At 36.7% G+C, this 27,620-nt stretch overlaps 1 protein-coding gene across 2 annotated transcripts in view; it reads left to right on the forward strand.

Annotated features, from left to right (window-relative positions):
* ADAMTS6 (ADAM metallopeptidase with thrombospondin type 1 motif 6) overlaps window positions 1-27,620 on the forward strand; it is a 133,983-nt gene that overhangs the window by 26,723 nt on the left and 79,640 nt on the right. For both annotated transcript variants that reach the window (XM_066569280.1, XM_066569281.1), the window contains exon 7: window positions 25,633-25,676. In XM_066569280.1, the coding sequence (XP_066425377.1) occupies window positions 25,633-25,676 (44 nt within the window). The remainder of the gene's footprint in view (window positions 1-25,632; window positions 25,677-27,620) is intronic.

Genomic DNA, 27,620 nt, shown 5'->3' on the forward strand with positions numbered 1-27,620 from the left:
ATCTGGTTAATATTCAGGTGTCATCTCCTCTAGGTCAGAAGCAATGCATCCTAACAAAGAAGAAGTCAGACAGAAATGCCAGGAGGCCTTCAAAGATGAACAAGGAGTTTCTGGACAAATGCAGACACAAAAATGTAAGAGGGTGGAAGCTTGCAGAGGGTGGAAGCAGGGAAAAGTAGGCTGGGAGGAATTCAGAGAGATTGTGTGAGCAGGCAGGGATCAGATTAGGAAAGCTAAAGCTCTGATAAAATTAAACTTGCTGAGAGCTGTCAAAGGCGACAAGGGAAACTTCTCTCAGTATGTCAAGGATAAAAGGAAAACTAGGGAAAATGTGGGTCCTCTCCAAAAGGAAGCAGGAGACTTGGTTACCTGGGATATGGAGAAGGCCAAAGTACTCAATTACTTTTTTTCTCAGTCTTCACTGTCAAGTCCTCCAGCCAACACTGCCTGAACTGCAGGAGGCAATACAGAATTGTATATTGCTGGCTATAAATATCAGTGGCTATCATTATAGAATGTAGAATCACTGGCTGTAGGAGAAGATCAGGTTTGTGACCATTTAAGGAACTTGAAGGTGCATGAGTCCATGGCATCTGCTGGGATGCCAGCTGTCCTGAGGGAACTGGTGAATAAAAGGGTTAAGCCACTATTCATTGTATTTTTGAAACCATGATAGCTCAGTAAAGTTTCCTGTGACTAAAAAGGGGAAACATAACCCCCATTTTTAGAAAAGGAAAAAGAAAATATCTGGAGAAGTACAAGCTAGTCAGTCTCACCTCTGTGCTCAGCAAGATCATTGATTGAATGCTCCTGGAAACTATACTGGGACACAAGGAAAATAAAGAGGTCATTGTTGATAGCCAACATAACTTCACCAAGGGGAAATTATGCCAGACCAATTTGGTGGCCTTCTGTGACTGAGTTATGATTTTGATAAATAAGGGAAGAGTGAGTGATGTCATCTACCTGGACTTCTCCAAAGCATTTAGTACTGTCCCTCATGACATCCTCATCTCTAAACTGGGGACACATGGATCTGATGGATGGCCTACCCAATGGATAAGAAATTGTCTGGATGGCTTGCACTCAGAAAGATGACTGGTCAACTGCTTTGTGAACACATGGAGATCAGTGACAAGTGGCATTCTTCAGGGGTCAATACTGGGACCAGAACGTTTTAACTTCTCTGTTGCCGGTGTGGGCAGTGGGTTTGAGCACACCTCAGCGAGGTCACTGACAGCACCAGCCTGTGTGGGGCAGTCGACACAGCTGGAGGAAGGGATGGCATCCAGAGGGACCTGGACAGGCTTGAGAGCTGGGCCAGTGCAAACCTCATGGGAGTCAACAAAGCAAAGTATAAGATCTTACACATGGCTTAGGGCTATCCCAGACATGGACACAGGCTGAATGGAGAATGGATTGAGAGCAGCCCTGCAAAAGGGGTCTTGGGGGATCAGCAGATGAGAAGCTGGACATAACCTGTCAATGTGCATTGACAGCCCAGAAAGCCAATTTTTTCGTGGGCTGCATCCAAAGGAATGTGGCCAGTGGGGCAAGGAAGTACTTCTCCCCCTCTACTCTCATGAGACCCAACCTGCAGTCCTGCATCCAGCTCTGGGGCCCCTATCATATTTGAATTAGGTCCAGAGGAGGGCTACAAACTAAGTCAGAGGGCTGGAGCACATTAGGCTAAGGGATCTGGAGCTGTTTAGCTTGGAGAAGAGAGGCTCAGGTGAGACCTCATGGCTCTCTACAACTGCATGAAAGGAGATTGTATTGGGGTAGGGGCCAATCTCTTCTGCCAAGTGTCAAGTAAAAGGACAAGAGGAAATGGTCTCTAGTTGTGGCAAAGGAGGTTCAGATTAAATATTAGGCAATATTTTTTCACTGCAAGTGTGGATTAGAATAAGTGCTCAGGGAGGTAGTGCAGTCCTCATTTCTGGAAGTGTTCTCAATATGAACTTAGGGATATGGTTTAGAGGTGACAGTAGTTGTGCTGGGTTGGTGGTTGAACAGATGATCTTGAAGACCTCTTTCAGGCTTGATTATTCTGTGATTCTCTAAACTGAAAGAGGGTAGGTACAGGAATGAGCAGTGTGACCTGGCCTCCAGGAGGGCCAAGTGTGTCCTGGGGCCTTCAGGCACAGCATCACCAGCCAGGCAAGGGAGGGATTGTCCTGCTCTGCTCTGCACTGGGGTGGCATCACCCTGAGTGCTGGGGGCACTTCTGGGTGCTACAGTATAAGAAAGATATTAAACTATTAGAGAGAGTCTAAAGGAGTTCTACAAAGATGGTGAAGGATTTAGAGGAAAAGCCATATGAGGAGTGGCTGAGGTCAATTGGTCTGGAGGAGACTGAGGGACACTCATCGTGGTATACAGCTTCCTCCCAGGGGGAAACAGAAGGACTGGCACTGATTTCTTCTCTCTGATGACTAGTGGTAGGACCCAAGTGAAAAATGGCATTAAAGAGAAGGCTTAGATTGGGTATTAGAAAAAGTTTCCTCAACCAGAGGATGGTTGGACACTGGCACAGGATCTCCAGGGAAGTGATCACAGTACCAAGTCTGTCAGAGTTCAGGAAGTATTTGGACAATGCTCTTGGGCTCATGGTGTAATTATTGGGGAGTCCTGTGCAGAGCCTGGAGCTGGTCTCAATGATCCTTATAGATCCCATCCATTTTATGATTCTATTATTTAAATTAGTTATTAGAAAGGAATTCTTCACTGTGTGGGTGGTGAGGCACTGCTAGGTGTTCCTCAGCAAAGCTGTGAATGCCTCATACCTGAAAGTATTCAAGGCTAGGTTGGATGGAGCTTTGAGCATCTGGTCCAGTGGAAGATGTCCCTGGTGACAGCAGGGGTTTTTGAACTGCATGATCCATAGCATCTGAGATTCTGTGAACACTGTGGAGACAGCCCAAAGTTGTTGTATGTGCATTGCCAAGGCTTACCACCATTGACACATGTGGTAGTGATACCTCAAGCTAATACATGTAATCAATAATTTGAATTCATTTTTAAAAAATTTATATGCATGTATATTCTTTTGAGTAATGACTGGTCACTTCATTAATAGGCAACAGTTATATTCAAGCAATTTAGAATGGTTTATTGAGTCAAACTGTTAGTTTCTCAATAGTGATGGGTATTCTAATATTTGATAATATGGCACCACATTGTGCTTAGATCCTTTGTACTGAATGATTCATGTACTTTTGCTCTGTTGCATTTTGTGAATATTTTATATCCAGAGAGAATTTAAGTTGTAAATGCTGTTGAACTAGACTTGGAACACTGGTCATGATCAGCACCAACTATCACAAATAGGAAAATGCTGCTTTGTATGAAAAGTGCTTTTATGCTCAAGGAGCTTTTTATATTTAGGGTTTGCATAGTACCTATAAACTTAAGGTCTTATATAAGTGGAACGAATACTAAAATAAGTAGAGGTGTACATGTTTTATTTTAACATTTATTTTCGTACACAGCTAGGATGGTAAATTTCAGCAATGTGGTAATAAACAATAGAAAATACTAGACCTAGGGCAGGGAACCCTTGGGTAAATAATAGAAAATCTTAGATCTAGTACAGGGAACCCTTGTCAACTCAAACTGCCATGAAGGTGTTTCTGATTATTTGACTTGCAAAATTGACCCAACAATCACTAATTTTTCACATATTGCAATAGTAATTTTCCCATTCTGGTTTTATGTAAGAATTGTTTCTCTTTCTCTCTGATTTGTGGACCCAAGCCTTAATCCATGATCAAAAATGATTTTAAATACCTGATTTGTATCTTCAGAGCAATTCCTGAAGTGTGTTGTTCTTACTTTTGTATACAAAATAAGTAATCTGCAAAGACTAGTCTTAACCAGCTAAAAACCAAAGAACTTTTTTGTCACCTTTGCCTCTCTCTCTTCTCATCTACTTTCATCATGCATGGTCATGAAAGTATTCTTTAATTCTGACTAGAATTCCTTCTGTACCTTATCTGTTTATTCTGTATTATTCTCTATTTTTTCTCTACTTTGAACTATTTTATCTCTGTACATCCCTTCAAACTGACATATGCTTTTCTTAATGGTTTATAGAAGCTTTTACTTGAAACTTATTCAGGCAAGCACTGAATATATAAAGTGTTTTAGTGTGGAAGGGTGTAGTGGTGAACTTGCATTCTTTCAGAGAGAGGAGAGGTATTTATTTTCAATATGTATTTTCCTGCCTGAAGATTAAAATTTCCTTTAATTTCCTTTATACCACAGTATGATTTTTTTGTGGTAGCACAGTGCAGTGAAATATATTGTGTTCTAGTTGGATAAAAATCATTATTTGTTACGTGCAGCAGTTTTATTTCAATAAATTTGATATATCTATTTATGTGTAATGGATAAATTGAAGTTGTTTTGACCATTAAAAGAATCAAGAATATATTAAAACATTGAGCTGTTAGAGACACACAGAGGCAATGTGGCTGCTTTGGCTGTAAAAGAAGATTTTAATCTTTCTCAACCTCATCCAAAAGGCCTTTCTGCCATCAGAATAATATCTAATTATATAATTATAATACATAATTTTATCATCCTTTGTGACCTCTATACATGTAACTTCTCTTTAAGTGTTTCTGCTTAGTGAGTTGTCAGGAAGAGTATTTACTATGGCTGCAGTCCTATATTTTGATCTCTAAGTCAAACTCTAATACTTATGCCAAGTGCCTTAAATATTAACTTGGCTCTGCACAACTATATATATCTAAAAACTAACTCTGCATGAGTATATCATATTGAAGGATTTAGGCCATTTAGAGGGCAGAGTACTTTCTTCTTGCTTATAGGGGATAACAACTAGATTTAGTGTATGGAAGGGAGGGGGAGGAACAAAAGAACATTTTGTGTGTTTGCATGTGTGGGGAATGACACCAAAACCACTTTTTCCTTCCACACTTTAAACCCAACAAAACCATGCAGATTCCTCAGCCTGAATCACCAAAGTGTCACTCTAAAAACAAAATGTAATACTTAGGACTTCTTTTACAATGTATAGTGTTATTTTTAAAAAGCATTTCTCCCAAGTTGATGGGTTTTTTTCCCCTGCCATGCTTGAGTTCAGTTATATGACTTCTGTAGAATGAGGAAAGGGAATAAAAATGTTAATGGTATTATGCCTGCAAAATTATATCTGCTATTTCAGTGATGCTATTTCTCTGTGCCTTCTTTTGTTAGAGCTCATTGTTACTGACCTTCTTGTATCTTGTAAATACTGTATGCCATAAGCTCTTCTGCCATCCTAGAGATTCAGATGTATCCTTTGCTCCCTCATTGTGTGTTGAAGAGAGTCTTCTCCCATACAAATCTTAAATCACTTGTGTCCCAAGTGTCTGGTGCAGCTGTATAAAAGTATTTTCTGTGAGGTAGTCTGGAGCAATGTTTTGTGGGACTGGTAATACAGATGTGTTTTAGTGTCCTGTTTCTAAAATCACCTCATCTGTAGAAATAGAATTGCTCTATTGTTAAACAGTTATTTGGAGTCATACACCCATGGCAGTGTGAAATAAATGTGTACTTCGGAATTTTTTTTAAAGTCTAGAGACAATAGGTACATAATAAAAACTCACAAAACTGAAAGGTTCGTCAAGGTCCTTTGGCTAAGGTTTTAGTTCCTGTGCTTCTCTGTAGTCTTGGGGAAGATTTGGCAGTGAGAAGTCATGTTCAACTGGGATAGATTTTTCTCATTTAAAATTCCTTCCATTCCCATAGGGTATTTCGTTAAGGAATTTCAACCTTTCTGTTGTTACATCATTGTCTTCAACTTTGGAAATAGTGTTGTCCCTTGATTCTACATAGTTAGAAGTATGCAGTCTATAAAGTCTGTTCAGAGGCTCAGAGGAAAAATGTTTTTATACTAAGACAATGTACAGTCCTCAGTGTGTGAACCTCCTTCATATGAGTGCCTGAATTTTGGATTTCAGACACACTGGTAAATGTATTTGATTTTTGTAAACGACAGGCATATGATGGAATTTATCAGTGTGTGTTTTCAGAGACGACTTTTTCACTTGATCACTTGACACTTAATCAGTTAAGTTGTACGTGTTTTCCCAAGTTATCTTTTACCTTTACTGTTTTAGTGTGCGTGGTTTCTTCTAGCTCGCAGTAAAACACTTTGGTTCTGGAATTGCTGTTTCCATTGTGTAATATACTGTTAGGTAAACTACTGTGTAAGATGCTAGATTAAAAACTAGAAATAGATAGAAATTAAAGAAAAGAGTATAATAAAAACCCAAAGATTTTGTGTCTGGTAACACAATATCAAAGATACATATATATGTAAGTGGCAGTTTAGTGTAGTATTTTGAACCAAGGGGATTATAAAGACACAACAGAGAAAAGGTCATGACTATCTCATACATTTGAGGCGATTTCATACATTACCTCTTCTCCTGTCACAACAAGCTCTTGTAAAAAGTCTCTCTCCAGCTTTCTTTTTGGATACTGAAGGGCTGTAGTAAAGTGTTCACAAAGCCTTTTCTTCCCCAAGCTGAACAATCCCACTCTCTCAGCCTGTCCTCCAGGAGAGGTGCTCCATCCCTCTAATCGTGTTTGTGGCCTCTTCTGGACTTGCTCCAGCAGGTCCATATTCTTCCTGTGCTGATGCAGCCCTGCAGGTGGGGTCTCAGCAGGGCAGGGCAGAGGGGCAGAATCCCCTCCCTCCCCTGCTGCCCACCCTGCTCTGGATGCAGCCCAGGACACGTGTGGCTCTCTGGGCTGGGAGTGCCCATGGCTGGGTCATGTCCAGCCTCAGCCACCAGCACCCCCAAGTGCTTCTCAGGGCTTCTCAATTCATTCTTCACCCAGCCTATAGTTGTCCTTGGTATTGCCCTAACCCACATGTCTAAGACCTCCCCACTCATTAACAGCAGTCTGTCTCCTTTCCTTTTAATTACCCTAGGTTGAGACAGGCCATTTTCTTCTTCTAAAAGGGCAAGCCTCCCCTATCTGAGCCTGCTATGTATTTGTTGTAATATCTTTTATGTAATTGGTGTGAAGAGTTCTGCTTATCTATGACTAAACTTACTAAAACCAAATAAATTTCTTTACTGCTACTTGCCTTTATAACTGAAAGATCTGGAATAACAGTAATTTAGTTAAAATTACCAAATGGATAGTGGTCTTCTATGGAAGACCTTGCCTTCCATTTCAGAACTCATTCTATCATGCATGCATGCTATGGTAGCTCTGTTGAAAAATACTTTCATGTCTGTCATGGACCTCAAAGCAAGGACTGGGGCAGCAAAGTTCTACCCACTCTAAGTGAAATGCAAGTTTGTGACAAGCTGGAGAACTTGAACATACATAAATCTGTAGGATTTGATGAGATGCACCTCAGAGAATTCTAGTTTTTCAGTGCTATACACTCCCTGAACACTATATGAGACATAATTTTATAGTTGCTCTCAACCCAAAATCTTGATGATCTCCTACTCGATGTGTCTATTTTTTTTCCAAATAGTTACCAAGTAATTTCCTGTTACATTTAGTGAGGTTAAGTCCCAAGAATGCCAGCTCATGATTGCTTCATATTTCAAATGCAGCTTTTTTTAGGTAACTGTAGAAACATGGTCAGATTTCTGAAGTTTTGCTTTCCACAGATGAAATTTTTTGAATTTTTTCTTTTAAATAGCCATCATAAAGCTGTGGTTTATTATACTTGAGTAAACTACCATGTGTATGCATTTGAATGTGTTTTCCCATTTAGATAGTAAAACACAAGTGAGGCAAGCTATTTGAAAAATGAAACCAGGGAGGTGAAAAATAGAAATTGAACATTTGTAATGGTCTTCATGCAGATTTTAAGTTTGGCAAGGGCTCCAATAGGACAGTTTGCTATGCTGTAGTTTTATTATGTTGTATTGGAGAACAAAATTTAATATATACCTATGACCTTTAAAGAAACATTGACTGTACAATTTGTGATCCATTTCTAGTACTTTTCACTGACCAGATTTCAGATTGTATTGTATACTTAGCAAATATATAAAACACAGGAGGAATTGGTTCACAACCATCCAGAACTAATCACTTGCTTTATACAATTTGAGTTAAAGAATTTGAAATCTGTACACAAATAATATTCTGCTATACTTGGCAAAGAGTGTCAAACAGAACACACTAAGAGGTTATGTACTTTTCTTTGACTACTGCATGTTTCTAGAAGTAGTTAATTTTGCTGAAAAGTATGCTTCAGGTTGATTATCAACAAGTTTATTAACCCAAAGGTCAAATAAATTCAGAATATCTTCTGTTACTGATTCTTTATGTTTTTATTTTTTATTTTTTTTGTCCTCCAACACAGTAATACTCAACACCAGACTCTTATATGAAGGAAAATAAAAAGGCATAAAGGCCTTTTTCAATTGTCTCTTTGAGTATCTTCATGTTTCTTTGTCCAAATATGAGGCTTTTTTAAGAGGCAGAATATTCAGAAAGTGACATCTTTTACTTGGAAACTAAAGCTCCTAGGTTGTTTAGAAATAGAGCCCTTAGAAGTTATTCAGGCATATTTTAAGTATTAATTCAGCTAAAACACTAGCCTACTAAGAACACAGAACCACCATCTTATAAATGGTAGTAATATTTAAAAATAAAAAGCTTAGATTTTCAATAGGATATAGAAGGCACTTAAATATTGCCTTTGAAACTTCTGTTTCACAACAAAAATAGGATTTGCTGGTTGTATTATAATTAAGTTATTGCCTCAGTAGATGGCACTCTTCCCTCTGAGTCACCAAGGTGCTGGGTCATCTGTATGTAAAGGTTCCCTTTTTTTACAGTGTGGAATTGATCCTGACTCCCACTGCTCATTAGAACATGAGTATCAGTCGCCATATTCTGACAAAATTTCTGTTTGACTGTTACATTTTTGCTTGTCTCAGTCTTTGCTGTGGCTGCTTGATAACATTCTTTTTCTGTGAACTTTTGTGTGTGTTAGTATTAAAATACTTGTTAAGACCCCTCATACTCCTCCACCCTTAACCCCTCAGCTTGCACCTAACAGGGCCTGATTGCCAAATATTTAGTCACCTAAATCTTATGGTTTTGATAGAATTGTGTTCATGTCAAGGTGAAAATTATCTGTGTGAAACTTACACGTTCAGTTGTGTTGATACTCTGCACTTGCTGTATCCAAACAGGATCTCCTACTATGGGTTCTTATCTGCTAAAAGGTCTGATTGTGGCACTACAGGCATAAATGCAAAAAACCTGTAAATCCTTTAAAATATGAAGTACGGTATTTAAATGCATGCTTTTTGCATGCATGTTATTGAAATTCACTTGGAAATTGAATTTTACGGTGAGTGTGCTTGGGTAATATAAAGTTACAATTCTTACAGTTTTGAATATTAGTACCTTTATCCATGCCATGCTGCAGATGTCTGCATCCCCTGAACCATGGCAACAAGAAAAAAAGGGCTTACTATCTCTTCATTATTCTTAGTACTTATGCCAAAGATACTGTACTTTTATACCATCCACAGACTTCTACACCACGTGCTTTTTCTTTTAGCACTTTATATAGCAGATTAGGGTAGTCTGAATTCTTCTGCTTTTGTGCAACCTGGTCATTGAAAAACAGTATCCACACCTTCTTCATACTTTTTCTGTACTTTCCACAGTAAGACAATTTAGCAAGTTACAGGTGGAAATAAGAACCAGGTTTAGAAATATGCCCATATTGTAATGCTGCTCATTCTGTTTTATGATACAGATTTGAAGTAGCATTCTTGGACACATCCAAAGATTTTTGGTTTGTGGTGGGTTTTTTTTTTGCTTGCTCGTTTGGGTTTTTGTTTGTTTGGTTTGATTTTGTTTTGGCTGGTTTTTTTGGGGGGTTTTTTTGGGTGGGTTTTGATTTTTTTTTTCTTTTTTTTGAGAGGACAGTTAAATAAGGAAAGACAATCTTAAGCTTTTTAAAGTATTCAGTGAGAGCTTCCAGAAAACAGAAAAGAATGCTGTATGCTTGTTGTTTATAATTGTGCTTTGATTTATCTTCTGCTGTTCCTCATGGAACATTTAGTTTTACTCTTTAATTGGAGTTTTTCTTTCTCTTTGTAATCTGGTAAAATGAAAAGATAAATGCTCTTCAGCCTCCCAAGCAGAAATTACAACTACAGTGTGCTCCTCTGATGTTTTGTGATGTTTTGTTCTTGACACCTGTGATATATTCTCAGCCAGCAATCTATGGTTGCTTTACTAAAAGCTATCAGCTATCTGCCTCTGGGACTAGTGATCTGTTAAGTGGTGACAAGCACTGAGGAGTAGATTCTCCCAGAATCAAATTTCTTTCTGTGGTGACTTTGAAAGCAGAATCATTATTTTGTGCCTTTTCCTGCTTTAATGCTCTTTTAATGCACTACCAGTTACACCTTGCATTTTTCTCCAGTTTGGATGGTAGACCATCTTTCTTTCTATAGAATTTTAGATTAGATTTAGACTTTTAGATGTGATTTCTAGATTCCTGCCTGCCTGCCCCCAGCCAAAGAAATCTACACATGACTTGAAATAGTTAATTACTTGTTTTTTCTGCCAAGCCTTTCTTGGGCAAACAGACTATCCTGAATATGTCCCCACAGCTTAAGTCCACAATCATTTTGAATCAGTACCTTCATGAGTTTTCAGAGTTTGACAATTTACTATTAGTCTGCAGTCTGAGTTTTTGGGCATGTGGTATTGCAGTTTGCTGGCAAGGTACACTTGTGTCCTGGGTACTGCAGAAAAAGGATGTTTCGACACATATGCACTTAATATATATACATATATATACATACACATACATATATATATATTTATTTATTTATTTATTTATTTAATGAGAAATCATTGTAACTTTTATAATTTGGAATTGAAAGCTTTTTATTATCTCTCAGAACATAGTAGTCATTTAGGACAATTCTCTGTTTAGGTAATTAATACAATTAATATTTCTCCAAGTAGAAGAAGATATGTGTCCATGTTACAGAAGTTGCTACAGGGACTGACATAATTTTTAGCAATTAAACTGCATTAATCTATTAATGATCTTTGTGTCTTGTATCAGTTTTGGAGGGATGCTGCGAAAACACCTCTTATTGTTCATACCAGGTACTAAAGCAAGTCTGTGAATACATGGAGAGATGTTTTTCCCTTGTAAAAGCAGGTCCTTAGGAATAAGAGATTTCATTAAAAATACTTATGTATCTAGAAACAAAAAACCACGAAATGTTAAATTGTTTCAAGTAAAAAACTTCTTTAATTTTTACCTGTTTTTTTTAATTCTGACCCCTGCTGCCTGCCCCCCCCCACTTGACCCCCTCAAGTGTTTTTCAGAAGACCAACAAAATTTCTGATCTTTTGTTGTTTTAAAAAATTGAAAATGTTGTCAGTAGCATATCTTAGCAGTGAGATTTTATTTGGTAGTCTGGGATTTGTGTAACCAGACTTGTTACTCATTCACAAATGATGAAATTTTAGAACTCTTAGTAATGGCTTTAGATTTGGTACAAGACTAACTGGAGTGTCAAGTCCTGGTCAGTCTAATGGAGAAGGAAAAATATTCAGATCATTTAACAAAAATATTTTTTCATGTTTTTGGTTGGATTCTTTCTGAAGTTTAGACATAGTTCATAAATAACTTTCAGTTTTGCATGTTTTGGTGTTTTAAGTACATGTTGACCAACATGACTTTTCTGGGAAGACTCCTAGATCTACCACAGAGTAAGGCTCATGCCAGGGAAACATAAGAGTCTGTGTAATAGTTAGACATATAAGCAACAAGATAATAGAAGTTAGCTTAGTCCATGAAGCTGATTGTTTCACTGTCAATAAGATGAGAGTTAATGCAGTTATGATCTTGGAGGACAAGATGCCTTAAGGTCAGGGCAGGAAGGATAGAAACTGCCAAAATTCATTTTTTCTTCTCTGTATGGCAAATAACAAAACCTTGTTTTAAAATTAGCTTTGTAGTGAGTTACAGAATGAATGACTATCCAATACTGCTGTTTGAATCAAATTGCTGCTGTAGGTATTTGTAACATTATGTTAGGACATCAGGTATAAATTATTAAAGTTAATATTTTTGTTATTTCTGAACATTTTGTTCAGGTTGTGTTCTGAAAACTGTAGAACTTGTGTTTTTGGGAGCTGGTAACATTCAGCTTCCAAATGTATGTGATTCTTTTTCAGACCTTTTAAGATGGCTCTTTGGATAGCACTGAGGTTGCATTTGGATTGTCTTCTCACTACTTCAGCCAGACCCATGTAAATCTCTCGTTTATTACTCTCAGCAGCTTGAAAAAGGGAGTGCTAAGTTATTGGATAAATAGGCAGGAAGAGGTACAGGCAGTTCCTTAGCTTGCACATTAATTTAGCTGTAATGAAAGGTATTTGCTTATATTGTTATTTTAGGACAGTTAGTCCTGCTTAGAAATTGCAAGGTCATAAGTAATGCTGACAAATGTTCATTGTCCAGATTCTTTCAGAAGAAATTTCTACCCTATGAGCTCTTTCAACCATCGGCCAAAGCAGAGTGAAATATGTTACGCAATTGTGAACAGTGTGTTTGAAATCAGTTAAGAACAAGAAATTGTACTTCAAAAACCAAGGAATTTTTCAGATGTGTGAAATGCAGTATCTTAGGCCATGGAAGTGTTTATGGGTCTTTGACCAAGACTGGTTTTGAAGCTATTCCATTTTAATCACATTTTGGTTATGATTGTTGATTATTTGGTGGTTAAAAAAAACAAGCATAAAACAATAGCAATAGTGTGAGATGCACTTGGTCAGGAGAATTGTGATGTTTTGCAATTCTATTTTTGGTTATGTCTTAAGTCAATTAAGCAGATTGTTTGGCAGTCCAAAAACCTTTGTTCCTGTATGTGTCCCTTCCTAAAAATGGCATTCTAAGTAGTATGGTGCTGTGCTAGAGGTAGTAACTTCACTGAAACGTGTGGGTCTTCTTTATAGTCTGTGCACCGCTGAAATCACCATCTCTCCCCTCATTACTGGAAGGAAACTCTTTTCTTGCATATTCTCATAAGTAGCTCAAGAACTTAAACAGATTCATGACTCTTAATTATATAAAAATTTTAACTAATAAAAATAACATTTTAATTCAGATTTTTTTGCTTTAGGCTTTTACAAGTTAGAATCATAGAATAATAGAATCATTAAGGTTCAAAAAGACATTTAAGATTATCAAGTCAACTTGACAATTAACTGTCAACCCAGCATCACCACCAATAGACCATATCTTCAAGTGTCATATTCACATGTGTTTTGAACATTTCCAGAGATGGTGATTCCACCACTTCCCTGAGCAGCCTGTTCCAATGCTTTACAACCCTTTCTGTGAAAAAATGTTTCCTAATATGTAATCCAAACCTCCCCTGGCACAATTTAAGGCCATTTCCCTTCATTATGTCACTTGTTGCCTGGAAGAAGAGGCTGACCCTCACCTTTCTACAGCCTCCTTTCAGGCAGTTGTAGAGGGTGATACGGTCTCTCCTGAGCCTCCCTTTTTCCGGCTAAACACCCCCAGCTCCCTCAGCTGCTCCTCACAGCACTTGTGCTCCAGACCCTGCCCCAGCTCCATTGCCTTTCTCTATCCCCACTCCATCACCTCACTGATTAGTAGGGAGTGGCCAAAAGCTGAGCACAGCATTCAAGGTGTGGCCTCAGCAGTGCCCAGCACAGGGGGACAATCCCTGCCCTGGCCCTGCTGGCCACAGCATTGCTGATCCAGGCCAGGATGCCATTGGCCTTCTTGGCCACCTGGGCACAGCCTGGCTCATGTTCAGCTGCTGTCACCAGCACCCCCAGGTCCTTTCCAACCACTCTGCCCCAGCCTGTGCAGCTGCCTGGGGTTGTTGTGACCCAAGAGTAAAACTTGGCATTTTGCCTTACTTGACCTGACACCATTGGCCTCAGCCATGATCCAGCCTGTCCAGATCCCTCTGCAGAGCCTCCCTGCCCTCCAGTAGATCAGCACGCCCACCCAGCTTGGTGTCACCTGTGAATTTGCAGAGGTTTATACACATAATTGATGAAGATGTTAAACAGGACTGGCCCCAACACAGTTCTGAGGAACACCACATGTTTTTTTCCAGGTTCTTCCAAGCAAAAGTGGGAATTTGATTAAAGTATTTACATTTGTAAATGACTTGTATTTGTTGAATAAAGCTATGCCTGACAATAATAGAAACACTAAAATGACTTAAGCTGAACAAATGAGAACCAGACTACTTTATAAAGCAGAAATTACAGTTAATATATTAAAAAGAAAATCAGATTGTGGTAGTTCCTACATGCTATCCAACCGCTTTTAAATCATCCTTACTTTATTAAACTTCTAAATTGAGCCTTCCTTTTCTATAAATCTGGGAGAATTTAAGTGTTTTAGTTCAATAACTTTACATAAATGAAACTAATAATTAAAAAGTAATAATTTTATTACCTTAATACAGTGAAATTCTCCCCATTTCTTCAGCCACAATTGAAAGAAATATTTTCTTGGATGTGATCTTGTTTGGAGATCTTACAGTATTTACCTGGCATTATTTATAATGGTTTAGCTACATTAATTTCTAAAATTTAATAAGGCAAAAAGAAATAAGACATGCTTATTTTTCTTTCAGCTTCAACTTCCTGGATTTCTTACAGTTAGTGTTTTGGGTGATTGTGTTGGCATTGCAGAAGAGAATGTCCAGAACAATGCCAGGTGTCTCAAACTTTGCAGTCAACTAATTGGGGAATGAAGTTCAAGAGCTTTCATGTGTGGTTGTTAGGAAGATGTAGCATTATTCCAACTCAGAGTGGAAGGGAAAGGGAACATCTTCCCCCAGTTTTCTGTACTGCTGAAAAAATTATTTCTATATTTATTATTAATATATTAATACTATATTGTACTATACTATACTACAATAACTATGGTTCTAATGATGCTTCTATTTTGAGTAATGTAATTTACACGTAATTTACTTTCCAATGAATATTCTGAAGAGTTGTGTTAGAATGTAATATTTATTTTTTTCATAATTATTAATTAAATGATGTGAAGATTTTTAGGTAACTCCTACTTAGAATCTATTGGATTCAGTTCGAAAGGAACCTCTGGAGGTCTTCAGTCCAATGTTATCCTCTAAGCAGAGTGGGCTATGAGATCAAACTAGGTTTCACAAGACTTTACCCAGTCAAATCTTGCAAAACCTTTTTGGGCAGACCACTTTACTGCTTGACTGCCCGCATGGGAATAAAGGTTCTCCTTGGAGCCAGCCAAAATTTCTGTTCAGCATTTAAAATTTTATAAAACTCATGGGAATAATTATTTTAATAGTCTCATGGTAATATGCAGTATGTGGTAAAAAATAAAACAGAAGTTCAGGTCAATTTTAATATGAAGGAGTAGATTGTCAATTAAAAAAAGTAATGGAACTTTTCTTTCATAACATCTGTAGGGGGAACCAAACTAATTTTGGAAATATAACTGTAAAAGTTTTCAGAAAAGACAAAAAGTGGCTAAATACTTGGTGGGCCTAATAAATGTAATAAAGTGGAATTTATTAATTTATTTTCCCACCTCAAGATAGGTTAGCTTTGAAAGACTAGTTTAGAAAGTGAAGTCTTGAATCATGTATGGAAGGTTTAAATCTAAGGAATCACTGATAAATTCCTTTTGACAATCATGTAGTTTTAATATGGATTTAATAGCTTAGGTTGAAGAATTCATATACAGAGCACCCTGACACGTGCATCCCTTTGCAGGATAGATCATGGTTTCTGAAGCTCATTTACTTTCCTATCTAGTTCTGTGATTCTTTTTCTTTTTGTCAGGAGTAATAAAATAAATTGCACCAGCTTAACTCTTACTTTCTTTAAGGTAAGAGGAAGCAAGGACAGATGCCTGCAGACAGCCTGGATAGATACAGTTGATTAATCCTAACCTGTATACAATAAGAGTGGTGTGGTTTATGGGCAGTGACTGCTGTAAAGTCAGTTAATGTTCTCATGGTATGCAGCCCTTTGTTCACAACAGTTAGTTGCTGTTGACATTAAAATTATTTGTAAAAAATAAGTTATTTTTCCTGAAATGAAAATGATAATGATAAATGATAATAGATGCTACACAAACTTTTTTTGTCTTCAATAGAGCTAATATTTCTTCCTGGCTTGTATTACATAGAAAAGAAGATGAAACAAAGATTTGCATGCAGTTCTGAATTGTATGGATTCTGCTTTTCATACAGACACACTTCAAAGATCCATGTGAAGTGCAAGTATTCCATTTGCCAGCCCCTTTTAAAAAAACCAGAAAATCAAATTAAGTTCCTTCTGGTCTCAACATGACAGGTTGATGAGCTCTAACCAACTCGGACAAGATCTCTGACATTTCTTTTCTTGTAAACTTGTGTATTTCTTTTAAACAGATCCTCTTTGTTAGAGCAGTCTTTTCCTCTGCTGCCATTTAATTCTATGTATTTCTTTTCTTTTCCATTCACAAGCAGACCACAGAATATGCTAGCTTCAGACTTTATTAGCTGTATTTTGCATGTCATCTGGAAAACTACCACGGATGTCCAGCACTCAATTGGCTTTGTATTGTTCTTTAAGCAATCAGATCAAATTGTTAGCTGACATTTTTCGAAGAGAAGAAATCCTTTATTGTAACTTATTGTAACACCACTTATAGAAAAAAGCACCAAACTTGTAAAATATATTGCTGTGAGTATGCTCTTAAGACAAAAAATTATTTTGATTCTAGTCCGTGTTAAAAATCATTTGGGTGGAATGACTGTCTTTGTTTTTGACCTTTAGAAGAAGTCAGCAAATAAACATTATTGCATTGACCGAAGAAGGTTTTAATTAATGCATTAAGGTACTGAAATTTAGCTCTTTGTGTCAATATAATTTTGTGATTCTTTAGCTGAGTCCAAGCACAGGGATCTCATTATTTTCAGGAAAAATAAGTTGTGACAGTATATATGTAAGAGTTTCAATCGTTTTCTCAGAAATTTTGTACAAATATCAACCAGAAGTAGCAAAACACAACCACTGCTCCTGTTATTGGATAATATTATTATTTGCGTGAGAACATTTGGACTACTTGTCAAGTATACATTGTTAATCCAGCAAATTAAATGTATTAAAGATTATTGGGAAAAGAATAAAGAACCTTATAATGCAGTTGGTTAAACTGGGCATGGTATGCCTTGAATAGTTTGTATCACTCTGGCCTACTCATCTCAAGAGGTTTTCAGAGAATTGGAGAAGGGGAGCAAGGATGACTGCAAAATCTGTGACTTTCTTACAAGGAATGACTAAATTGAGGACTCTTACTTGAAGAAGTCAACTTTTGGGGAAGGCAAATCTGGGACAGCACTTCAGTGATCTAAACAGTTACACGATTGTATGGGGGGCATAAATGAGGAAAAAATCGTTCATAGCGTCTTTCACCACAAGAACTTGAGGCTGTCCAGAAAATAGAGAAGAAGAAAGACTCAAAACCAGGAGAAGAGAGGCAGCCCTTCTTAATACAAGGTTTAGCTAATGTTGAAACTTCTTGGCAAGTCGCTTTATGGAACCTGGACATATGTATAGGTTGAAAGGTTGGCTAGGCATGTTCACAGAAGAAAAATCCATTGAAAGTACTAAATACACAGTAGCACATCTGTCTCAAAATGTCTGAGCCAAAAATAGTTGGGAGAGTACTGGTATAATTGACGTTTTATGCTTGCAGTGGTGTTATTCTTTCTTGGGCCTTCTCTTAGTTCGTTGTGAAGGCAAGGTATTGGGATAGTGGAATCTGTGGTCTGGCCCATGTTGCAATTCTTAGGTTCTTCTGTACCAGGTGTGGTCTGTCATCCTAATGAACTGATACTCTTTACAGCCAAGGCTTAGCCTTTCATGCCATATGCAGTGTGAGTAAGGGTAAATAAAGTGGACATTTTGTGTGTAAAGATATGTGATCTTCTCAGAGATTGTAAACTAATTGTTTACAATATTCAGAAATTTAGGAAAAAGGCATACTCACAGTAAAATCACAGAAAGAAATAATAGAAGAACCCGGAAATATATGTGCAATATGTTATTGCTCTAACTTGTCTAATTTATTTCCATCCAACAGAGCTAAACTTGATTAGTAATCATAGCTGTTAGCTGTGTTTCCCTTCTGCCAGAGGTCCAGACTAGTTGCTTCCTATTTTCTGCTGTGTGGCAGGATGCCCCCAACCACACCTATGTAATTAGTTTTGCTAGCTTTCCTTTTCCCCAGACTTGGTTGCATTAGCACCCTCTAAAAAAACCATTGCCCTACAAGCTGCTTAAGCTGTCCAGTATCAATGTCCTTTGAAAAAAAGTTTTATGTGTTAGTTGCTGGACATATCCTGAATGTACTGATAGAGAAATTACTAACAGTGTACTTAGAGCAGATATGTAGAAGTTTCTGGTTTATTCTCAAGCTCAGTTTGAGCTAGCTACGTCTGTATAACTCCATCTAAATTTTGGCTCAATACTGAGAATGCAATAAAAGTTTAAAATGCTTCTGAGGTTCAGAATGCAACAAATCATCAAGTATTTCCTACACTCTGGCGATAGTGCAAATGCCAATCTCTACGTTACCCCTGAATATTATTGAAATCACCATTGTCACGCGGGTAGGTGGCTCTATATTTCTGATGCACTTTCATAGTATTTTTTATAAGGATCAGGAGTTATTCTGAGTGTCCTAAGGGCACTAATAATAGTACTGATTGTGATAAACTTGCAATTGCTATTCTATTCTTACATTGCCAAAATTGATGAATACAAATGGCAGCTTAATTTTTTTTTTCAGAACTGTGTTTATTTTTACATTTTTGACTGCATTTGCAGTTTGCAGTTTAGAAAAAGTTGTATGGAAGTGTTTCATTTACAGTGCAGTTATTTAAAAGATTTATATAAATCAGGAGAACTAGAACTTATGGCAGCAATAGTTTTTCTGGCTGTAAATCAGAATTTATCCACCCAAGCTAAGTATCAGAATAAAGTCCAATAGAGACAGACTTTGGTTGTCTATGGCAGCATTAAAGACATGGAAAACTAATAATAGAAAAAGCTATTTCTGATGAGTGATGTGTAACATGTATGTTATTCTTTTCCTTCCTTGGTTTAAATAGCTCTTTTTGGTTTGAGGTTTTTGAGGAAGGAACCAAATAAGACATGTTCTTTATTTTAAGGCAGAATGCTGTTGTGGTGTACCACTTTCTGTAAGGCAAAGGATGTGCTGAAGTAAACCTTTAAAAAGACATAAAAAAACTGTGTAGCAGAGAGTATTAATATTGGTAACCTGTGCAAATCTAATGAATGACCAAATTATCTTAGGAGTTATTAATTCCGTTGCAGTTCTCTAGTATTGCTGACATTTTCTGCACTTGCAAAATGACCACTTTTTTGATATAGCCATGCCAAAAAACCAAAAAGGGTGAAGGTACATGACAGTCACTGTTTTTTTTTTCTTTTTTTAGATCTTCCATACTTCAGAAACAGGAGTTGGAGTTGTCAGATAGCCTGAAGGTTTTGATCCATTCAAGAGAAATCTGAGATTCAGTCTGATCTGTTCAGTTTATAGTCATAGGTGTTGGAACTAGATTAATTTAATTTTTCGTAAGAGGTACCTTTTTGCCTGGTCTTTTACCTTTGTTCAAAAATGGGACAACTATGATTGGGTGCATAGATAAATCATGTTGCACAGCATGAAGATTAAAAAGTAAAAAATATGTAACCCTCATAAACTTGTTAGGTTTATTGTTGAGCAAGAGTGTGTGAGAAGGATAGTCCTTATTTAAAGAGCTTGTTCTTAAAACCTATAATAATTAAAAAGTGAGTGTCAAAAAGTATAATTTGGTTTAAAAGTAAAAAATAGAACCTTGCTTTCAGAGATAACATGTTTGGAAATATTCCCTAAAAATGAAATATAATAACTGGTAGTATTTGGCTCTGTTTACTCTTAGCTGGGAGAGAATCAGTTATCTTTATTTTAGTTATTTTATTTTCTGACAACCCTTTCAAGCAGATTAACTGGCAAATTGTCTAGTATTATATGTATGAAGTATGTGTTCACCTATCTGAAACTTATAAAGAGCTTCATGTCCAATCATACATATTTGTTGGTTTTGCCTAACCTGAATTTTCTTACTTTTTTTTTTTTACATTTGAATTCCATCCAACTTGGTAGGTTTTCTCTCATTCACTGTGACTGTATTTTGGTCTCGTAAAATATTTTCCATTAAGAAATATTCCTTCAAAAGACTTGGTTATTTATGTTACTATATATCTTAAATGTTACTCATGCTTATTGGTGGCTCTCAGAGTAGTTTTGGAGTAGTTTGATGTATGTATAAGTAAACAGCTGGTGTTTCATACTGATTTTGAACAGTTTGCTTTTCTAATAAGAATTTTCCTGTACTTAAAGCAAAGACATTGTGTGAGTTATTCTTGTTGATTAATGAAATTCTTAAAAGTGTATCTAATACTAGTATTCATGTATGTTTCCAATCCTGTAACAGGTATATTTCTGTCTCAGTGTTAATTTGATGCAAATAGTCCCTTCTGGCACACTGGACATTTCCAGTAACATACAGCTAGTAATAATAGTGTTTTATAGAGACTCTTTGCAGTTAATGGGCCAGTTTGGATAATGAGACTGGTAGAAAGGGCAATGTTATCCTCGAAATTATAAATACACATTAACATGTAAGGAGAAATAATTCATTTTGCCTTTGTATCTACTACTGTTTATGCCACTGTTATAATAACTTTTTGAACTGTAATACACACACTTCAGAAAGTTTGAAAATCCCGTGAGTGCGCATGGTGGTGACAGAAGGGCCACAGTGTAATGGCACAATTCTGAGAAATCCCATATATTAATCTGATTTAAAAAAAAATTTAAATAGTGATTTCAAAGGGAAGAAGCTCTACTGAAACAGTGGGACTCAGCTTTGCTGATAAAGGCATGACCATATCCCCCAGACAGACACTGAAACAATTGTTTTTTTCAGAATAAAGAGGATTTCACAAAGGGCTGATGACAGTAAAAGAAAAATCAATTAAATGGTAAGATGCAGTCTCTGTTCGTGAAGTACCCTAAGCCACAGAGCTGGGGACTTCTGTCAGGGGAGGCATCAGTATGAGCGGTCCTGTTTCCTTTGCAAACACTCACAAATGACTGCTGTGGAGGGAAGGGCAGATAACTGGAAAAACCTCAGTTATCCAGTTGCTTTCAAATTATGCTCTAAATAATTCTTAGTGCGAGATTGAATAGCTTTTAAGGAGTATTTTTTAACTTCTCTAGCTTCTAGAATAGATTACTTACATTTTTATGCTAAGGGTGGGTGGAGGTACAATTGAATCATTGTGATGCTTTCATATAATCAAATCTGTGAATTAGTATGTCTCTTTTTTTGAAGTTTATTTTTATTTTTTAATGTGAGAATACACTGGCAATCATGGAACTCTCTGTGAGGTACCTAGTTGCACAACTGCATGCATTAGGCCTGAAAATGGACACTTTGCAGGGATCAGGAAGAATCTTCTTTCTCTGCAGGAGACAAATGGCTGTATTCCGCTAAGGTGCCTGAGATTGGCTATAACTGCAGATAATTTACCTGACAAGTTTGAGCAGTGCTTAAAATATTCAAGAGGATTTGTCTTTCTTATCTGTTTGACTTAAGTGTCCTGCTCAAATAATCAGTGTCATGCCAGTCATCAGATTTGCAAAGGAAATGGACTTTTTTTCAGGTTAGAGTTACAGATAAGAGAGTCTTCTTGAAGAGATAGTCTGTAGCTTACATCTACACTAATACATTAAATAAACACATCACTGCCTTTTTTATTGCACTGAGTACCACTGGCACAGATCTTGTGTACACACTACTAAGCTGGCATCTCCAAAACGGATTAGTTTTCTATGTTTTGCCTGTTAAGAATCATGACAATCTCCACAACTTTTCGTGGGAGTTCTTTGAGATCAGTTGTTCTCATGGGTCAAATCTGCACAAGGAGTTTCTTAAAAAATTGTGATAGAGTTTTAAAACAGCTTGATAATGCAAATAGTAGAATTTCAGTGTCCAGTGTGATCCCTTTCACTTTTTAATACAGTGTGCAAGTATATTTTAGCATGGTGCCTGTATATCCTGCCAAAAAAGGCCAGGATTTTTCCTTTTTAAGGTGTCCCTGTACGGTGCACTAACTCTTGCTGTTTGATCCATGGCATGACAGGAGTGTACTGCTGCTCCAGTCCTTGACCAGCCTGTTGAACAGATAAAGGTCTGTCTGTGCAGTTTCCTTCTGGCTGATGTGTCAGTCAGAGTTGTCAGTGACAGCTGTACATTCATCATGCTTTTCCTGTCTGTCTGTGCAGCTCTTCAGCAGCCCCACAGGAATGCCCAGCAGTCCCAGACCACTTCCCCATCTGCCTCATGAAACATCTTCTGATTTCTTCAGGGCAGGCATGGCCATGTAATCAACCATCTTCCCTCCTACCTCTTTTCCATTCCACTTCCCCAGTGTGGTCACATTTCAGGGGCACTGCACCCACTTTATTAGGAGTTATATGATCTTCTTTTTTGGCTTGGGCACAGATTTTTCTTGGCTGTCTCAAAATGGTCTGGCTGCCATCTTATCCCAAGTTATTTACCTATGTAACTGTGTTCTTTCATTCAACTTTTGCATGGTGTCCCTTTTACACCATCTGTCAGTGAATTGAACCAACATTTTTGCAGTTGTCATAATTGTGACTGTTTTCATAATCTTTAATGGTTGGTTGAGATAATTGTTGGCTTGAGACTCTACCTTTTGGGTCTCTTTAGCTCCTTTAGTATTTACTAGGCTCCTGGTGATTAAGCTGCATCTTTGTGCTGCTTTTTTGGGTGTGGGCTTTTTGTTTCATTTTGTTTGTTTGTGGGTTGCCTTTTTATTTTTTTATTTCCCATAGCAACTAGACCTAGCTAATCTCATGGGCAATCTTGATTATTTGTATTTTTAGGGGTTTCTTATCTTAAAATTACTAGCTGTCAAGTATTACATCTGTCTTCTGCATTTGGAACCCAACATCTGAGAACTAAGTGGATTCCTTGAAGGTTCAAAATAAAGTTATAAGAAGTGGTGTCAAAACAAAAAAAAAAAAAACAAAAACAAGTTAGTCTGTTTTTAAATCATATAGAGAAGCAAATGAGGAAGCAAGCAATTTGGTTCATAAGAATGCTGTGAGCTTTCAGACAAATCACAAGGAGAAACCATTCATATGAAAGTAATATGATGAAGAAATGGAGCTGGAAGATGATGTAGATAAAGTAAGTCATTAGACTGAAATATTTTTCAAAAATTCAAAAAATTTGTTCTTGGGAAACTGGGGGCTAGGAGAGTGTATGAATATCCTTACAGGAAATTAATCATCGTCTATAAAATTTGAATATTTAGTGATGGCTTATTTAGAACATGTCACTACCCAGATATGTTCTTGAAGAAATAATTGGTGTATTGGAAAATAAAGTTATCTTTTCCATAGTTTTATTATCTAATTTAAGTTTCATTATCATCACATTTTCTTAAAAATGCTAGGTTATGCACAATGAAGAACACACAGTTCCCAGCAAAAACTGAAGAATGCCGTGGTCTTTGTTTTTCAAAAATATAACAGAAGCAAGGGACTTAATTTATATAATTCTCTCCTGTCACAGTTCTTTGTGAAACTCAGCCTAAGGTGAGGAGTAACTTCAGATTCATACCTGTAGGACAATATTTTGATTCAGACCATCAGGAAAGTTTTCAGCTCTGCTGAAGTCAATGACAACATTTTACTTGAGTTGAGTGGAATTGCCTTTGTTCTCAAGCATCCATTTTATCTAAGGATGTATGTCTTCAATTGTTTTTCCTTACTGCCATTGGATATTAAAAAGCAGAAAACCTGTGTATTTCAGAGACTTTTTTCCATTCAGTTCTCAACTATGTTCTAAAGAATTTAGTTAGGGTTTTTCTCACTAAACAAGACTGAGCCATCTGCTTTCTCTGAGGAACAGATTTTGCTTGAACTTCAATAGGATTAGGTTCAGACACTCTTGTGAGCACAGAAAGAAGAAGTTTGGTTCCTTAATTATGTAAAAGGCAGGAAAAGTTCAGTAAAAATCCTTCCTTTGCTCGAATCCCTGTCATCTTGGAACTTAGGGACATTTCAAGAGACATAAGAATGCTTTTTTATAAGAATGTTTTCTATAATAATGCTGATTTGGTTACCTTCTCCTCCTCCAGACAGCAAACAGGAAATCAGTGCACATTTGAACCACCTTGATGAAATTAATGCACATGAATATTTAAGTTCAAAATCATAGCTTAATCCCACAAACTGCTCCACACTCAGTACCCTTTAAAAATCAAAGGAATTCCATGTGGTCACAGCAGTCTGCATGCATAGAGAGTTTACTGGATTTGTTCCAAATTTTAAGCTTTGTTATTTTGTCCATGGATTTGGCTTGCAGACAGACCATAACTCTTTTAGCAGTGAAAGGTATATATCTTGTGATCAGACTCCTATGTGATAGCAGTCCTTACAGTATTTTTAACAGACAATGTCTGGTGGCCCAAAATTAGTAACTATTTGGGTTTAAAATTAAAGCATAAAGATGGTATCTTTTAATGTTTTTTTTCATTTGGCTTTCTAAAGAGTAGAAATTATTCTGAAGCATAGTATGCTTCAGAAATAAAGGAAGTCAATATAAATCCTTGAAAATAAATAGCATTGTGGGAGTGTACTTTTATCACTATCCATATTACAGGATTGCATATTCAAAATATGAAGGTGTAATTAATGAATTGACTGCTGCATGACCACTGCTATTTTAAAAGCTATGCCACAGAAAACATTTTAATTTCATGCTAGCTCCAGATATTTACATATTAACCACACTAAAACTCATTAGCTTCTGTGTTTCAAAGATTGTATCTACAATGACAAAAATTTTCCTTTAAGGAAATATTTCAGCTTTTTGCAGAATTGGTTTTCATTTTATGTTGTTAGCACATATTCTTAGGATACACTGTAATTATGGAAGGATAATGAGAACAGCACTATAATGACAGTTGATAAGATGTTTTTAAAAAATGGTATAATAATTAAGGGTTCAGTTTTTCAAATGAAACAAAAGACTAAGTAGTACAACTTACACTTAATATCGTTTAGTTGATAAGTGTGAGACCATAGGAGGCTTCCAATTATGCTGGATAAGTAAAACTTAGGGTTTAAGAATCAGTAGCAGTCTGTTGCCATGCTGCTGTAACTTCATAAGAGAGTGGTAGACTGCTTTATGGAGCTGGTGATTACAAAGATCCACTTTAACCATTTTTTTCTTGCTGGCAGGTGTCCCACTGGCCTGAGGCCAGCGGCTGTGAGTGTACTGCAGCTTGTGGTTTACACCAGAGTGTAGAAAAGGCCGACACCAGCTGGCTGCACATAATTAAACTGATTGCGGTCTGACAACTTGGACTATGATACAGATATGTGATAAATATACAAAGTATCTTACAAACCTGATTCACTGACATACTTTATCTACTTTTTTTTCTTAACAGATATGATATCTGCACTTATAAAAACAAGCCTTGTGGAACACTGGGTAAGATTATAAAGAAAAATTTCAGCTCATATTTGCTGTTTCCTGGCTTTATACTTAGCTATTGGTTTATTGACTGATTACATCTTTCTAAGTTTGTACTTTCAAAGTTTTGCAGTTTTATAAACATGAAAAATAAAAATAATCTAGGTGGATTTTGAATTTGATATATTGCTGGGAGTTTGAATTGTGTGAGCTGGTGCTGTGTATTTCATCACTGACAGCTGTAATACTGATAAAACCTATGACTCAATTTTACTTCTTACAGAAGAGAACTTGCTGTTTGTTTCCATTTACTGGTGTCCATAATCTAAAAAAAACAGAAGTAAAAGTCCTCAGGAAGGTTATAAAACTACCCCCATAAACCTTACAAAAGGAATGGACTCTGAGGTTTACACTATTGCTGTGCTGTACACAGCAAGTACAGCTTCATGTTTTTCCTTTCACAGACTTAGAAAAATAGTACATTGATAGAAAATACAATAACAATGAAACTACTTAAAACAGTACTTTGAGAATGGAGAAGTGCACACGTCAACCTTAGATTAAGGATGGAGAGCTATTGTTCTCTCCATTCCTAAATGTCACCAGTAGTTATTTACTACTATAAATAACTATAGATGACCTGTAAGTATAGGTTGTTGCCTCCAATGATGCTCTAACATATAAAGGGAATGTTCTTCAAAGATTAACATAATATTTGTTTAGATTTTGTTTTCAGTTTGCATCCTTTCATAAGCCTCTTTCTTGAAGGTGATTAAAGACAAAATTCTAATTCAGCTACTTCATATTATTAATACTTTTCTCATTCTGAATTCATGATGTATTTGCTTCGTCTTTCCCTATATTACTGTATATCACTATTACTGATAGCCTTAACCCATGTTAATTTTTTCTGTAAGTCTCTCACAAGTCAGTACAATGCTTCTGGCAAAGGGGTGTAGTTTACATGGGGAAAGGTACCGGAATTTTGCCTGCTATAAACATAACAAAACCCACAGCATGCTTTAGTAAAAGGCAAATCATGATGATGAATTTCCAAATGTAATTGATTTTATTTGACATTGGAGGTCATGAAACTGAAGAGATGATGTCTTAGAAGTGGCTTTGCAAGTGTTAAAAAAGAAAGGTTGAAAGAGAATACATTCATGCATGAACTATCTGATATTTTTACTTTTGACACAGATCATTAATGTACTAACTCTTACCCTATCAGATTTTGGCATAAAGGCAAATTTTGCTTCACTTGAATCCAGTGTAACAGAGGATAGATTTGGCAAATATTTTATAAAACAAAAAGTTTAATTAAAAACAAATTAAAAATAAGAGTCACATATGGTATCAGTTCCAACTTACTGTTATAGGGGTCTTGGCAACTAAACCATGACAATTTTTCTGCATTATAGGCATTGAATTGGAGAAAAGACTAGGCCCTGTAGTCCTCTTTTGCAAGGTATTTGATATGCTTAAGTTGTACTGACATCCAATAACTAAAGTTAATCATATATATAAAGGAGTCTGTGAAAAAAGCCACAGAGAGGTCTCAGAAGGTCAAAAGAAACCTGAATAATTGGTATTCTAGGAAGAGACAGAAGTAGAAGATTTCATGTGGCATAAAAATCTGTATCCTATTTCAGACACCTGAGGCAGGGAACCTTTCATGGAACCCCTTAGAAAAGATCTCAGACATCTGTGCAGTGTGTCTGTGGCTCCAGTGAAGGACAAGTCCTTTTAAAGTCTGAGTCACTGACTGAGTTCTTAGCCTGATCCCCGTCACCTACTGCAAGCATGGAGTTATTTTACTGTGATCTTCTCATTTGCTGAAGCAAGCCCTCAGTTATAAGACCTGAAGATGGAGATGACTTTATCATTCAAATACGGTGGACTTTGCAGGGGAGCATCATAGTTGTATATATATGTATTGCCATGTTGTCTTCAGAATTCTTC

This window comes from Molothrus aeneus, chromosome Z (assembly GCF_037042795.1).
Source record: "Molothrus aeneus isolate 106 chromosome Z, BPBGC_Maene_1.0, whole genome shotgun sequence".
NCBI classification, from domain to species: domain Eukaryota; kingdom Metazoa; phylum Chordata; class Aves; order Passeriformes; family Icteridae; genus Molothrus; species Molothrus aeneus.